The sequence below is a fragment of the Phyllobates terribilis genome, unplaced genomic scaffold (genome assembly GCF_046119375.1).
Source record: "Phyllobates terribilis strain yellow unplaced genomic scaffold, ASM4611937v1 Scaffold_5__5_contigs__length_657084704, whole genome shotgun sequence".
Lineage (NCBI taxonomy): Eukaryota > Metazoa > Chordata > Amphibia > Anura > Dendrobatidae > Phyllobates > Phyllobates terribilis.
This window is the reverse complement of record NW_027362765.1, coordinates 126,165,596-126,181,486: the sequence shown is the minus strand read 5'-3', so window position 1 is coordinate 126,181,486 and position 15,891 is coordinate 126,165,596. Positions and strand designations below refer to the sequence as shown.

The window sequence follows — 15,891 nt, the reverse complement described above, 5'->3', positions numbered from 1 at the left end:
CAGATGTTTTTTTGTAGTTGATGATGAGGGTTGCCCACATGTCAGGAGGAATTTTGGTCCACTCCTCTTTGCAGATCATCTCTAAATCATTAGGATTTTGAGGCTGTCGCTTGGCAACTCGGAGCTTCAACTCCCTCGATAAGTTTTCTATGGGAGTAAGGTCTGGAGACTGGCTAGGCCCCTCCATGACCTTACTGTGCTTCTTTTTGAGCCACTCCTTTATTGCCTTGGCTGTATGCTTTGGGTCATTGTCTTGCTGGAAGACCCAGCCACGACCCCTCCATGACCTTACTGTGCTTCTTTTTGAGCCACTCCTTTATTGCCTTGGCTGTATGCTTTGGGTCATTGTCTTGCTGGAAGACCCAGCCACGACCCATTTTTAATGTCCTGGCGGAGGGAAGGAGGTAATCACTCAGGATTTTACGGTACATGGCTCCATCCATTCTCCCATTGATGCGGTGAAGTAGTCCTGTGCCCTTAGCAGAGAAGCACCCCCAAAACATAATGTTTCCACCTCCATGCTTGACAGTGGGGATGGTGTTCTTTGGGTCATAGGCAGCATTTCTCTTCCTCCAAACACGGCGAGTTGAGTTAATGCCAAAGAGCTCAATTTTTGTCTCATCTGACCACAGCACCTTCTCCCAATAACTCACAGAATCATCCAGATGTTCATTGGCAAACTTCAGACGGGCCTGCACATGTGCCTTCTTGAGCCCCCCTGCGGGCACTGCAGGATTTTAAACCTTTAAGGCGTAATGTGTTACCAATGGTTTTCTTGGTGACTGTGGTTCCAGCTGCCTTGAGATCATTAACAAGTTCCCCCTGTGTAGTTTTAGGCTGATCTCTCACCTTCCTCGTGATTAAGGATACCCCACGAGGTGAGATTTTGCATGGAGCCCCAAACCGATGTCGATTGACAGTCATTTTGTATTTCTTCCATTTTCTTACTATTGCACCAACAGTTGTCTCCTTCTCACCTAGCGTTTTACTTATGGTTCTGTAGCTCATTCCAGCTTTGTGCAGGTCTATGATCTTGTCCCTGACATCCTTAGAAAGCTCTTTGGTCTTGCCCATGTTGCAGAGGTTAGAGTCTGACTGATTAATTGAGTCTGTGGACAGGATTCTTTTATACAGGTGACTATGTAAGACTGCTGTCTTTAATGCAGGTAATGAGTTGATTAGGAGCGTCTAACTGGTCTGTAGGAGCCAGAACTCCTAATGGTTTGTAGGGGATCAAATACTTATTTCTCACTGCAAAATGCAAATAAATGTAATTTATACAATGTGATTTTCTTGATTTTTTTGGGGATATTCTATCTCTCAATGTGAAAATTAACCTACCATTAAAATTATAGACTGTTCATGTCTTTGTCAGTGGGCAAACTTACAAAAACAGCAAGGGATCAAATAATTATTTCTTTCACTGTATATCCGTCAAAAGTATACAGATGTCAGAAGCTGAGCACGCTCCACACAGGGCAGTGCCAGCTGTGTTATACAATCAGCATCCACCTGTAAGGGCAGGTGCAGACGACCGTATGTTCTCCGTCTGAGAAATATGGTCCGATTATGCTAATCACACTCTGATCTGTTTTTCTTGGATGTGGAGAAGTAAAAAAAAATGTTTCCACCTTCTCCATTCAGTCTGTTCATGAAAATCGGACCGCACTCAGATGTCATCCAAGTGTGGGCTGATGTTTCCAACGGACTCATACACTTGAGTGGGCGAGTGCAATCTGCTTAAGTGAGGCAAATCGTGCATGATGAGAGCGGTCAGAAGAAAAAATCAGACGTGCTCGGCCCCATTGAATAACACTGGTACGAGTGCGATCCAATGTTTTAACTGCATTTGAAAGTGTATTCCCATTGCCAAGATCCTGTCCCAATATGTAGTAGGTGTAATAATAATAATATTAGGAAATAGCACTAATTAGAAATGTAGTATAGTTTTACTCATTAGCCATGTTGCTTACCTCATGTGCAGGGCATTGCAGTAGCTTAGATAAACATGGTTACTATCACTAGTAACTAACTGTCACTATATGAGTAGTCGTAACCATGGATACCTAAGCTACTGCAATGCCCTGCACAAGTGACATAGCGATTCATAAGAACTATACTACATTTCTAATTGGGGGTATTTATTAATATTATTATTATTACACCTACTATATATTGGGAGAAGAACTTGGAGATGGGAATACTCCTTTAAGCCCCAAAAAAGAAAAAGTAATCAAAACAATGTATGTACCCTAAAATTGTAACATTAAAGAAATTGTCCACTACTTTTCCATTGATGCCCTATCCATAGGATAGGGCATCAATGTTTGATTGGCCGGGGTCCCGCACACGGTACCCCCGCCGGCCAGAAGTACTTACATGTGGTGCTTAGCCGTCTATCTGTAGTGGCCGCTGTGGGGTACTGCACATCTGCCTCCTATCCTGCAGATAGGGCATCAATGAAAAAGTAGTGGACAACTTCTTTAAAACTACGGTGCGGCAAAAAAATCAGCCTGCATACAGATTTATGCACGGAAAAATTTAAAAAGTTATGGCTCTTGGAAAATGGCAACACAAATTTCACAATATTTTTTTATTTTTTTCAATGTTTTACGTTTTTTAAGCTAATAAAATTAGAATGTTATACAAGCTCATTACTGACCTGGAGAATCGAACGACGGGTCATCTTTACCCCACGGTGAGCGCTGTAATGCTGTAATAATTTTACATGGCGGAATGAAGTTGCTGTTTTGCCTTGTCACTGCACTTGGCATTTTTTTTCTCCTGTTTTCCAGCACATTATATGGAAAAATGAATGGTGTCATTTAAAACTGCACCTCGTCCTGCAAAAAAATAAAAAAAAGTTCTAAAAATTAAAAATGGTTGCATGATGGTAGTAAACCAGATCATGAACAACACAGGTGCAGGGCCCGGATCCCATCAGTCATAAACTGATGGTATAGCCAAGTGAATATCCAGGAACATCCCTTTAATTTTCTAAGAACTCGCCCCACTTTACCAGCTCATTGGGTGATCCTTCCTCTGTTTCTCAGGATTGCAGCAGAGCTGGGTGACGCCTCTTTGGGAGCCATGAGAATGAATTTTCTCTTATGGATTATACTTTCCAGCATCAGCAGAAACGTCAATTACAGAATCCAGATGTTAAACTACAACTCCCATCACCCCCCGCGCTCTACCTGCATGACGTGCGTAGTCTGAGCCGCCGTTCGCGTGACGTCATTGCCCGGCGCCGGGTTTCAGTTTCGTTTCCCAGCTGTCAGGTAGCGGAGGCTCCAGACTTGTGGCCTCCAGAACGTCAGCCGGCACCGTGCTCCCCTGCCTGGTGCTGCCCGGGCCCTGGCTCCGCGGCCCCGCTACCAGCAGCATGTCCCGGGACGGTGGTGAGGACGGGTGGACGTCCGAGTATGACTCTACCTGGGAGGAGGATGGAGAGGAGGAGGTCGGGAGGAAGCAGGAGAGAGCTCGGGAGCGGAGGACACACGGCAGGGTACTGAGCATGGGGGCTGGTGATGGAGGGGCCTGTAGGGCTGCGGAGAAGACCCTTAGGCCTAAAGAGTGATGAGCACAGGCCGGGATATGTGCACTGGATTAGGGGAGGTGGGCAGAGGCAGACCACAAGTGCCACCAGGCACCTAAGGACACGCAAACCCCACAGACGGTGCTGGAGACGCTGCCGCCACTTATCTGTGTTTTTAAGAAGACCTAGTTATAAAATGACCGTCCTTATTGTACCCGTCCTGTACACCCCCAACTACAAGCACCAAGGCAGCACCCAGAAACCTGGTAACAGGTCCCATCTGCCAGGAGTGACCCCTGCCAGAGCGATCCCCTGCAGTATGTAGGAGCTGGATCTACCCCTTTGATTAGTAGGGTAATATGGCCACCAGTGCTAGATCTGGGGTAGGATGAGTTCAGTACAGACCTGATTGGGGTGTCTAGTAGGGACCTCGTTTTTACTCTCTGACGTGATCGTGCCCATGTGTGATATGGACACACCGGCCCTGACGTATGGATGGCGCCCTTCTGTGGGACCTAATAAAGGTCAGGGTGGTTTCCACCATCAGTAAACCCCATGCACACGAGTCAATCACACGGATCCTGAAAATTGACAATAAAAAGGGTTGTTTTCTTTCTTCAGGAGTGCACCGCTCCCTTGCTTCTTGCTTGCCAGAGGGCGGTGCACTTCTGATGATTGAATGTTAATACCAGCGGCATTGTCCCGACCCCCAATACAGCTTTGCCTCTGCAATATCTCAGGAACTAATGGGGACTAAAGCTGGGCCGGATCCAGAGCAGTGGCTAGAAAATCGGCCACTGCTTATAGACTGCAGAGATGGTCTTTGACCTAGTCTCCCCATTCTTGAGACATGAGAAATGGTAAATTGCAAAGTTGCTTGTTTCAACAAGCACTTTTTAACTTTATGTTTGAGACAACCCCTTTAATAGTCAAAATCAGACCTTGTCCCTTCTTCCAATGTCATCAACACAATGAAGGCATGGCGTTGCCACTTTCTCATCCCTCCTCACAGTGCCATTGTAGAGTGTTGTTGGGGATCGGCCCAGACACTTGTGCTCTATAGAGACAAACTTTATAATTGGATTTTGGCAATCTTGTGCGATTTCATTACTGAACTGTCCAGGAGCGACCTAGAGAAGAAACTGCTTCTTGAAACCTGCTCACAGTTCATGGTGGCATCCAATTCATATTTAGGCTTTGGCCGCTTACTATATTGTTGCAATGCTAACAATCATTGTTCTTCCTTTTGTTTGTAGTATAAGTATAATTATTCTCAGCGGTGGAGGAACAAGGCGGCCAGAGACATGCAGCGCTACCGACATGGATACAGGGGGGAACACTCCGGTGATCAGTCGTGCACGGTAATTCTTTTACTCTACCACTATAAAAGGTAAATCTCTTCTGTTTTCCAAATTCAGCCCAAAGCCCGAGGCAGCACTACTGATCATTAGGACCACATGGGAGTTCAGCTATTCAGGGGATAAAATAAAATAGTTGTGTGCCCAGTACTTTCTGTATGTCATGTTAAGTCTAATTCAGCATGACTTGTTGGCGAGCTTGTGCTGATAAACAGTAACCACTCTGAACAACCAGAGCTGCAGTGTAAAGTATGCATGCAGTTACTTCAAATCTCTCTTTCCTCCAGAGAGAAAATTCTGAAACAATGTACAACCTGGAGTTCTACCAGAACAAGAGGTGTTTTGAGCCAAATGGTAAGACAAGGAGAGTCTGTGGTGTACGTGATGTTATTGTTTGGCTTTGTTAGAAATCATGAGTGTGTAGCTGGCCCTGCTTTAAGGGGTTTTCCACAGACTTTTATAACAAATCTGCTCTATGTCCCATGAAAATCAGACATCTGATTTGGAGACTAGGTGTGCCTGGTCACTGTTCTTGAAAGGGCAATCTCCTGAAGCTAATAGGTTATAAGGGAAGAATCAGATGTCTGTATAACTCAGACGGGGATCACAATGCTTGGACTGTTTCTATGCAGCTGTGGTTGAGAGAGCCCCCTCCAGTCCGAGCATTGCGTTGCGATCCCCCTCCAGTCCGAGCATTGCGTTGCGATCCCCCTCCAGTCCGAGCATTGCGTTGCGATCCCCCTCCAGTCCGAGCATTGCGTTGCGATCCCCGTCCAGTCCGAGCATTGCGTTGCGATCCCCGTCCAGTCCGAGCATTGCGTTGTGATCCCTGTCTAAGTTATACGGCCGTCTGACTCTTCCCCAATCATCAGCCTCTGCTGTTTTAATACCTCCTATGCACTCCAAGGGTGAGAGGGGCAGTACTTCATTGGGTTCAGAGGTGGCATTCCTGATCTTAGAAATGGTTGGGATTCCATTAGTCAGCTAGAAAATGAATGAAGGCCGTTTTGCCTGCTCTAGAGTAGTTACTTGCGCACAGTTAAAGAGACAATTTAGCTCTACTTACTTCAACTGTCAGTGAGTGGGGCTGGTGATGTTACATCTATGGATATCTGTTGGCATACGTTTGCAAGCGGCAAATATTGAGCACCTATCCTATACTGACAAATAGGATGGGTGTGCAATACCTGCCACTTACTTCATTAGAGTCAACCGATATCTGTAGACATGGTGTGGCTGACCGCGCTCACTGACAGATGGGGAAGTGAGTGAGCAGAATTACCATTTTAATTCCTTCCTGACATTGGGCATACTGGTATGTTCTTTGTTGGGTTGCAGATGTATGAAGAAGGCTTTGGAGTTTAACCTGAACCGTACAAGGTAGGATGTGCCTGCTGTGTTATGCAGCCCGCTTCTGCCTTTAGAAGCAGCAAACGGAGCTAGCTCTGTTTGCTTTGCCACTGTTTAACCACTTAAATGGTGCTGACGGTCTCATTTAAGTAGTGCAATCTAGGTGGTTTTTCTATTTAGGTACCCATTGCTCCATCGCCTCCCCCTACTCCTTCCCGTACGATGCTACAAGTCTACTGAAGGTTGGTCCTGATAAAAAAAAATAATAATAATCATATTTGATATTACAATGTTTGCAAAAGTCCTTATCTATCAACATGGAGAACCATTTAACCCATAAGGAAAACGGTGTAAAAAAAAATAAAAAATCTGCTGTTTTTTGGTTGACCCCCTTCCTTCCAGAACATGCAATTTAAAGAAATCAAAAGAATCTCAACCCATAGATGAACTGACAAAAACATCAGATCGCCAAGGAGAAAATGAAGTTGCTGTTTTTTTCTCTGTTTTTCTGTAAATCACATGGTAAAATGGATGGTGTCATTCAAAACTAAAATTCGTCTAGTAATAAAAAAAGAGCTTCTATGGCTATCGATGGAAAAAAAATAAAAAAGTTATAGCTCTTGGAAGCAGGGGCGGAAAACATGACAGTGACAAAAATGAAAAGTGGCCATAGCGGGAAGGGGTCAATATGATCATTAGGTTAATTTTAAGGAGTGAAGATAAGCCGCTATCAAACACTTTTATCCAAGAAAAAATATCTAGGAGTAATATTTCTCCTTGCGGAGAGTGAAGTGTTAAGCACGTCAGGTGAGGAGACTTTTAAAGCTGCCATGCTCCTCTGGGAAATATGCAAATTGTCTCTTCAGAGAGGAAGAGGACTAGAACTCTAGTGCCACCTACAGGAAGTAGCAATCCTAAAGGTCAACAGTGACCCTTTAATGAGCCTTGTCACATAAAAGCCAATACCAGAAACTCAATTTGCAGACAGTGTTTTGGGGTACTGCCCTTCGTGGCAGTAGAGTTCTGGTCCTCTTCCTCTCTGCAGAGACAATTTGCATATTTCCCAGAGGAGCATTGCGGCTTAAAAGTCTCCTCATCTGACGTGCTTAACATGTCGCTCTCTGCAAGGAGAAATATTACCCCTAGATACTGGTCTGACGCCCCTCATCTAGCCAAACCAGAACTCACACTTTGTGTTTCGGGGTACTGCCCCTCGTCAGTGCAGTGTCTGCAAATTGAGTTTCTGGTATTGGCTTTTATCCTAAGTCATGTGATAAGGCTCATTAAAGGGTCACTGTTGACTTTTAGGATTGCTACTTCCTGTAGTTGGCACTAGAGTTCTGGTCCTCTTCCTCTCTGAAGAGACAGTTTGCATCCAAGAAGAAACAACTGTCTGGACAAGAAACCGCTGACTCCCTCATACAGACCCAAGAAGGACGTTCTATTAGGTGTCACTGGATGGAAAGCTGTGTGTCCTGCTCGGTTGATTTGCTGAGAGGGCATGGTTCTCACGTTTGTCATGGGTTTCGATGTATGATGGATGCAGGGATGTGTTGCGTTATATTTGTCGCTGACTAGATGATTCTTTCACCTGCAGGATTGTACATTGAAGAGTTGTTCAAGGACTGGAAGGATGATTACAACACACTGGAGCGGAACCATTCCTACATCCAGTGGTGAGTGCAGAGGAGGCACTATCTGTGCTGCAGAAAACACACACTTTCTAAGGCAACCAGAGGAAAAAAAAATCAGAACTTGAGCCCCATCGTCATTGATAGAAAAAACATTGCTGTTCATACAACTGCATTTTTTTTGGTCGGACTCTGTCTTAATATGGTGCCAGGTAAAGGCGCATGGATTGAGTGAAGTCAGTTCCAATAAGGACTCACAGCAGTTAAATCTGTAAATCCACTGCTCTGGATTCCGGAGCAAATGCATAATAGAAAAATCCAAAAGTGTATTACACTGTGGGAACATACACTAAGGCCCCGACTCATCAAAGCTTTTACGCCAGAATTGTGGCATGAATTGCTTTGAAAAATTGCTACATCTTTGCTCTATGTGAACCTGCGTAAAAAAAAAAAAAAATGCGACTTTTTCACACCATTTTTTCCCAGCTCGGGCAAAGTGAGCAGGGGAGTGGGGACACCCGACCATCAAATTTATGAAGAGCAGAGGCGTTCCTTATGTTCCAAATCTTACTCTAGCCACTGACTGTGTTGATTAATTGGGCCTAATAAACTTAGATTTGGTGCAGAATTTTATTAGACATAAAAAAAACAAAACTGTGTGAACAGTTACCCCAAAATACAAGATGTGCAGCGATCATAGACATAAGAGTATTTACAAGTACATATCTTCACCAGAAGTTATGAGACCAAACATGGCAGCAGTAATTTTTGGCACTAAGTTGGTTAAGCCTATGTGCACACTGTGAGTTTTTTATGCAGCAATTCCGCGCATAATTGGCCTGAAAAACGCATTGCAATCCTTATCCCATGATTTCCTATGAGATTTAGGCAGATCTGTGCACATGATCAGAATTTTTCCTGACTGAATTTCATGTTCGTTTAAAGAAGCAGCATGTCCATTCTTTTTGCGTTTTTGCCTGCGTTTTTCCTATACATTGCATTGGAAAAAATGCATGGCAAAAAGCATGAAAACGCATCAAAAAACGTGCGGAATTTCCGCCAAGAGGTGCAGAACCTTGCTGAAACGCTGCAGAAATTTCTGCAAGCAATCCCTGATCGTGCGCACATAACCTCAGTGTTCATCTTCTCACTCCTAGTAGTAGTAAAGAGAAGAACTATGTGAAAAGGAGAGCGCAAATATCCTCTCTCATTCGTGAGAGCGGTAATAATATGAAGAAAAAGTCTTGTAGTCTGACAGCTACTACTGGAAAGAGCATCCTGTTTCCTGGTGGACTTGTAGTGACAGTTCTGTCCCCTAATCTTAATGACTTCCAAATCTAAACTTTAACCCCTTAACAGCATCATGTATGTCTCTTGTCAGAAGCGGGTGTATGGAGCTGGGGTCACAGAGTGAGCCTGCTCCATATCCAGCAGGTCATGGCTGTGTGTTACAGACAGGACCTGCCTCTAAGAATGGCGGGTGGAGCGGAGCACCGCCTGCAATTGTTACCCTGTTAAATTCCACTGTCAATCTTGACCGCGGAATTTAACAAACGCTGGCATGGGGGCGCGTCATTTAATGTGCTGATTAACGCGTCCGTGGCATGATCGCTGGTCGCCGATAGGTTGATATGAAGGTCGGGGGTCTATTGAAGACCTCAGTGATTGTCATTACAGAACTCTTTTGAAACCCTGCCTCTGGCCAGGCTTAGAAGGAAACCGTGATTTCTGCTGTATACTGCGATGCTGTGACATCACAGTATATATAGCACAAGCGATGAAATGATTGCAGCTTAAAGTCCCCTAAGGGGACTATTAAGAACAGTGAAAAGTAAAAGAAAATTGATTTAAAAAAAAACATATGTTCAAATCATGCCTATTTCCCCCCTTTAAAAATAAAGATATTGAAAAAATAAAAAATACACTTATGTGGTATCCCCACATTCAGAAAAGTCTGATCTATCAAAATATAAAAACAGTTAACCCAATCAATAAGCACGGTAAACAAAAAAATGAAAGAACTCTAAAACTACAGTTTTTTTGGTTACTGCAATTCCACAAAAAAATGCTGTAACAAGTGATCAAAATGTCACATCTATCCCAAACTGGCATCAATAAAATCGTCTCGTCACACAGCTCCATCGACCGGAAAATGAAAACATTACGGTTCCCAGAAAATGTCGAAACAACCAAATTAAGTTTTTTGTTTTGCAAATAATAAAAAAAAAAAAATGGACAAATTTGGTATCGTACTGATGAGCAGAATCATATGGCAATTCCCCAAAAAAGTCAGAATTGTGGGTTTTTCTCAATTTTTCCCCACTTGGATTTTTTTCCCCGTTTTCCAGTACACTGTGTGTTAAAATAAATGGTGCCAATCAAAAGTACAATTGTTCCCTTATAAAAAACAAGCCCTCATATGTTTACATAGACAGAAAAATAAGAGTTACGGCTCTGGGAAGAAGAGAAGGAAAAAATGGAAACGCAAAAACAAAAATTGGCCCCGTTGTGAGGGGTAAATAAAAAACCTATTTGCTAGAGTTTCCATTAGTCCTCTTACCTCCCATTAGCTCTTAGACATGGAGATGTGACATATCGTGCAGCAATCTGACATGATTTAAATCTTCTTTTCCAGGCTGTTTCCATTACGAGAATACGGGATGAACTCGTACGCCAAACCCCTGAGCCAGAGCGAGATTAAGGTAGAAGGAACGTCCCACATCACCTATGGGATAGTTTACTGATAACTGCTCTGTTATGTGACCTACCTTTGTCATTTCTCTGCTTGTTGTAGATAATGAAGGATGATAATGAGGTGAGGACCAGGTTCCTAAAAGCATACAAACTTCTGCTTCAGTTTTACGGTATCACACTCTTCAACGAGCAGACGGGAGAATTGCGTCGTGCAGGAAACTGTGAAGACAGATTTAAGAATTTGAATTGGTAAGTCTTATGGTTCTTCCATCTTCTTTATATAAACCCTTGGACTCTTCTCCTGCCATGCCTGATTTTGGGAAAAAGTTAGATAAAGACTAATGCTGTCACAGAGGTTGTCAGCTGTTAACCCCTCCATGACTTATTACAAGTCCAGATATATGAAGCAAGCTCAGAAACTGAGCCTGCAGCATACCCTGCAGATGCAAGTTGTATTAAGCATCTGCCTGTAACAGCGCTGACTGAAGCGAACTCCTACCTCTGCTGTTTAACCATTTCAATGCCGCTGTCAATCTCTGACAGTGGCATTTAAATTGACTGCCATTTCACTTGTGCAATGGTACCTATTTGCCCCTTGCATCCCATAAAAGTAGTTTTTCATGGGGCGGGGATCCACAGAGCACGGCAGTCGGGGTTAAAAGAGTTGTCCACTACTTTTTCATTGACGGCCAAGCCTTAGGATAGATCGTCAATATCAGATCGGTGGGGGTGCTGGCTGTCGCACCCCCATGACATGATATTGATGACCTATCCTAAGGATTGTCCATCAAGATCAACAGCGTTCCCGGTGCCGGTGGCGCCTGGATGTGATCAGTTGTGGAGCAGAACAGCACCGCTCTGTCAGCTGTATAGTAGCCACAGCAGGGTACTACATATCTGCTCATATTTTAATGAATAGCGGAGGATCTGCAGTTCCCTGCTGCAGCCATTATACATTTGAAAGCTGTGCTATTTCGCTTCACAACTGATCACATCCAGATGCCGCCGACACTGGGAACTACTACTCGGTAGGGGTTTCTGGATGTCGCATCCTCACAGATCTGATATTAATGACCTATCCTAAAGATAGGCCATCAGAAGAAAAGTACTGGACAAACACTTTAACATAATCACTGGCTACCATAGCATATAGAAAGGAAAAGTCCAAAGGCAACAGCTCCACTGAGCAGCAGAATATATCAGTAGGATGTACTGCTGTATAAACAGACAAACGCCATTCAAAAATCTGGAAATTTTGGTGGCCATATTGGTTCATTCACAACTTTCCTCTCTCATGTCACTAATCAGAAACCTTCTCCCAAATAACTGCATAGGTATGACCTACAGCCTTGGGCTGTGAACTGCAGGCAGAATAATGTCAAAAAATGTTCTCTGAATGGGTACATGGTGAACCAGCACCTACTAATTTAGGTCTCCATCTTCCCAACAGTCACGGCCACAACAACCTGCGGATCACCCGGATCCTGAAATGCTTGGGGGAGATGGGCTATGAACACTTCCAGGCCCCTATGGTTCAATTTTTCCTGGAGGCGACTTTGTGTAACAACCAGCTACCCAATGTGAAAAGGAGCGTGTTAGACTATTTCATGTTCGCGGTGAAGGACAAGCAGCAGCGCAGGAAACTGGTGCACTTCGCCTGGGAAAAATACAAACAAAACAATCAGCAAGACAGGTTTATCTGGGGCCCCGTGGATAAACTCAGGCATTATCGGATCCCGGATGAGAATGATGTGAATGTGGGCTCAGAGCGATTTCACGGTGACATAGTAAAGAATCTAGATTCAAAGACTTACAAGAACCAGGATATGGGACAAAAGCTTATCAAAGTTCATGAGTCTGGTAGATCCAGAGGTGACGAGGTTTCGGTAAATCAGTATGACTCCAAGATAAAAAGAGACATCAGTGAGTTGATGCCTTTGAAAGATAAGGGCGGCTTGCCAGACAATAATCCAAACCATAATGAAGAGGCCATTCCTGATCAAAGCCATCCACTTGTCAAGGATCCTAATTCCATCACCGGTCTAGTTGAAGACAAGATAGAGAAGAATGACGTAAAGAAAGAGGAGAAAATTGACTGTGAGGATGCCAAAGAAGACCCAAGTACAGAGAACATAACCGAGAAAGTGCAGGAAGAAGGGGTCAAGAAGTCCGAGCATGACCAAGCAGGTGGAGTGGAGGTCAATGGACTTTCCAATTGTGTCCAAAACACTGAGAATAAACTTAACCAAGGAGAACATAACCGGAAAAGAAAGATGCCAGACTGTAACCCCATGAACTCTCCAATCGACAGCTTTGCAGCTGGAGATGCTGCCCAGTCCAGTCACAATATCAGTCCGTGCCAAGCTGAAGGAGCTCAAGTAGTCGGAGTAGAAGAAGACGTTAAGAAGCTCAAACTGGAGGAAAGACTAACCAATGATTATTCTAACGGGTTTGAAGAGAATATTGACCATGATGACAGCAATCCCAGAGCGATGGGTGATATTCCAGCATTGCCAGGCATTAACTGTAATTTAAGAGAACATTCCTAGGATCTCCACACAGACGAGTAGTGAGCGGCATCTCCAATAGGTTCTAGAATAGAATGAATACAGTACAGGGCTGGGTGGTGGCACAGGGGGGTAAGTCTCTGCCAGGAGGGACAGTCGACATTACAAACCCCTATGTAGACCAGCAATTATCAGGGGTCGTGGAAGATCTTCAGGATCAGCTGTGATGTTATCCATAGTCCCGTCCTGTCACCTGATGGAAGTGCTAGGAAAGTCGGGCTGCTGCCTGTCTTCTCTGCAGCCTTAATTGCACAGCCCAGCAGGACGGCATGTTTTTTTTTTTTCTTTTTTTTTTTTTTCCCAGTTTATTCCATATTTCTTGACTGAAGAGAGATCAAGTTTTATAACCCTCTCACTCTTTGCTTTTTTGACAGAAACAATGTGGAATAGTTTTTTTTCTCTATATCGGTGCTAGTAGGTAATTTTGCAGTCTTTTTTCAGTGACTTGCTGAACAATGAAATGTTTAATTTATTGGCAAAAGTTTCCAAGAATTCTTTCTCACTAGATATACAGTACATCTATAGTATTGTGACAGCCGGTCGGTTTTTTTTGTTTTGTTTTTTTCTATGAGAAGCTTTTTAGTTTTGCCAGTGTGCATAGTGGGAACTAGAGCAGTCTGCAGCTTCTTTGACAGTGGCCATATTTTTTTTTTCCCTCATCATCTTTTAAAAAAAAAATACAAATAAATGAAAGTCTCTGACTTGTTTAATTGTTCAAATATTCTCGTGTGTGGAAAAGCTGGTTTTCTCTTTGATATACAGAACCGTTCAAAACTTTTAGGCAGGTGTGTAAAAAAAAAATGCTACAGAGTAAGAATGCTTTCACAACTAGAAGTGTTAATAGTTAATTTTAATCAACTGAACACATTCAAAGTGAATGAACAAAAAAGAAATCTAAATCAAATCAATATTTGGTGGGAAAGCCCTTTTTGTCTTCAGAACTGCATGGATTCTTCTAGGTACACTTGTCACTTGCATACAGCCTTTGAAGGAACTCAGCAGGGAGGTTGTTCCAAACATCTTGGAGAACTAACCACAGATTTTCTGTGGATGTTTCTTGTGCAAATCCTTCTGTCTCTTCATGTGATCCCAGACAGACTGATGAAGTTGAGAGCAGGGTTCTGTGGGACCAGATCATTACTTCCAAGACTGTGTTCTTCTTTACACTGAAGATAGTACTTATTGGCATTGCCTGTATGTTTGTGGTAGTTGTCCTACTGAATAAATTAGGAGCCAATCTGATGCCTCTCTGATGGTATTACATGATGGTTAAGTATCTGTATTTCTTAACATTGAGGACAATATTAATCCTGACTAAATCCCCAACTTCATTTGCTGGAATGCAGCCCAAATGTGCAAGGAGCTGCCGCCGTCCTTCAGTGTTCCTGCAGACACTCATTACTGTACCGTTCTCGAGCCTTTTGGCTAACAAACTGCCTTCTGTTCCATCCAACTATTTCACATTGACTCATCAGTCCGGAGCACCTGCTGCCATTTTTCTGCACCCCAGTTCCTATGTTTTTGTGCATAGTTGAGTCGCTTAGCCTTGTGTCCATTTCAAAGGTTTGGTTTTTGGTAGTAGTTCTTCCAGAAAGACCACTTTTGACCAGACTTCTCTGAACAATGAGTGTAGCTGGGTCCCATTGGTTGCTTAGCTGATGGCAGTGCTAAATATCTTCCAGTTTTAAAGGGAAGTAAGCATGATATCTTTCATGTGCTCCACTAAGTTTTCACGGCTGACCACTGCATCTACGGTTTTCAATATTGGCCATTTTTTGGTGTCATCAATGCTTAGAAATACAGGCAGATACTTGTACATCATGCAGTGCTATCAGGGAGACTTCTGATTGCCTCCAAAATTAGCAGGACTATGACCCCAAACATACAGCCAATGCCATTAAGAATTTGCATCAGAGTAAAGAAGAAACAGAGTCCTGGAAGTGATGATATTGCCCCCACAGAGCCCTGACCTCACCATCATTGAATCTGTCTGGGATTACATGAAGGTTTTGCTCAAGCAACATCCACATGAAGATCTGTGTTTAGTTCTCCCAAGATGTTTGGAACAACCTCCCTGCTGAGATCCTTCAAAAACTGTGATCAAGTATATCCAGAAGAAGTTATGTTTTCATGCTGTTTTGAAAATGTAACCGGCACTACTAACGCTGCTGATACTTTCCAAGTGGAGATCTGGAGACCGAAAAGGCTTAGATGGCTTCCCTCAGCAGGTGCAATTCCTCCTCAAGTAAAGTTCATAGTATAGCAAGCAAATAGAAGTGCATGGGGTGGCACACTGCAGGAATAAAATCTTGTTTTATTCACATAATAGTAAAAGCATGGATGCGGGGGAGCGGGTCTCCAGTCGGACTACGGCCATTTCGCGTGGCAAGCACGCTTCTATGGGTCCAAGTGCCACACCTCTTAAACCTTCTGCACGGTGGAGTGCAAAATGATGGCATCACCACAGTTAGGCAGCATTCACACGTTCGGTAATCATTCACTTGAAATTGATCTAGTAAAAAGAAAAATGTGGATCAGTCTCAAACTTATGAAAAATATATACTTCAATATGCATCTGTTCAAATGAATCCACCAGCAATCACTTTTTTTTTTAGCCATACAAAAACGTGGAGATGCCACTCTTTTTTTTTTCTTTTTGGCTTGCTAAAGAAACTGATAGCAACTGGATCCAAGCGGTCGGCGTTCATAGCAGATGAGCATTTTTGTTACACATAGCAGGGCTGAAGCCACAA

The 15,891-nt window shown here is 43.4% G+C and overlaps 1 protein-coding gene across 2 annotated transcripts; it reads left to right on the top strand.

Moving 5' to 3' along the window:
- The first annotated feature begins 3,095 nt into the window (after window positions 1-3,095).
- LOC141272345 (uncharacterized) lies at window positions 3,096-14,126 on the top strand. 2 transcript variants are annotated; one of them, XM_073682958.1, is made up of 7 exons: window positions 3,096-3,401; window positions 4,795-4,899; window positions 5,184-5,250; window positions 7,844-7,922; window positions 10,513-10,579; window positions 10,672-10,820; window positions 12,022-14,126. In XM_073682958.1, the coding sequence occupies exons 1-7, from the start codon at window positions 3,111-3,113 to the stop codon at window positions 13,118-13,120; spliced, it is 1,857 nt and encodes a 618-aa protein (XP_073539059.1). In that variant the 5' UTR covers window positions 3,096-3,110; the 3' UTR covers window positions 13,121-14,126. The 2 variants fall into 2 exon arrangements, with proteins under 2 accessions (XP_073539059.1, XP_073539060.1); XM_073682959.1 differs by having other exon boundaries at window positions 3,246-3,508; window positions 12,022-14,121.
- Window positions 14,127-15,891: the final 1,765 nt, after the last annotated feature.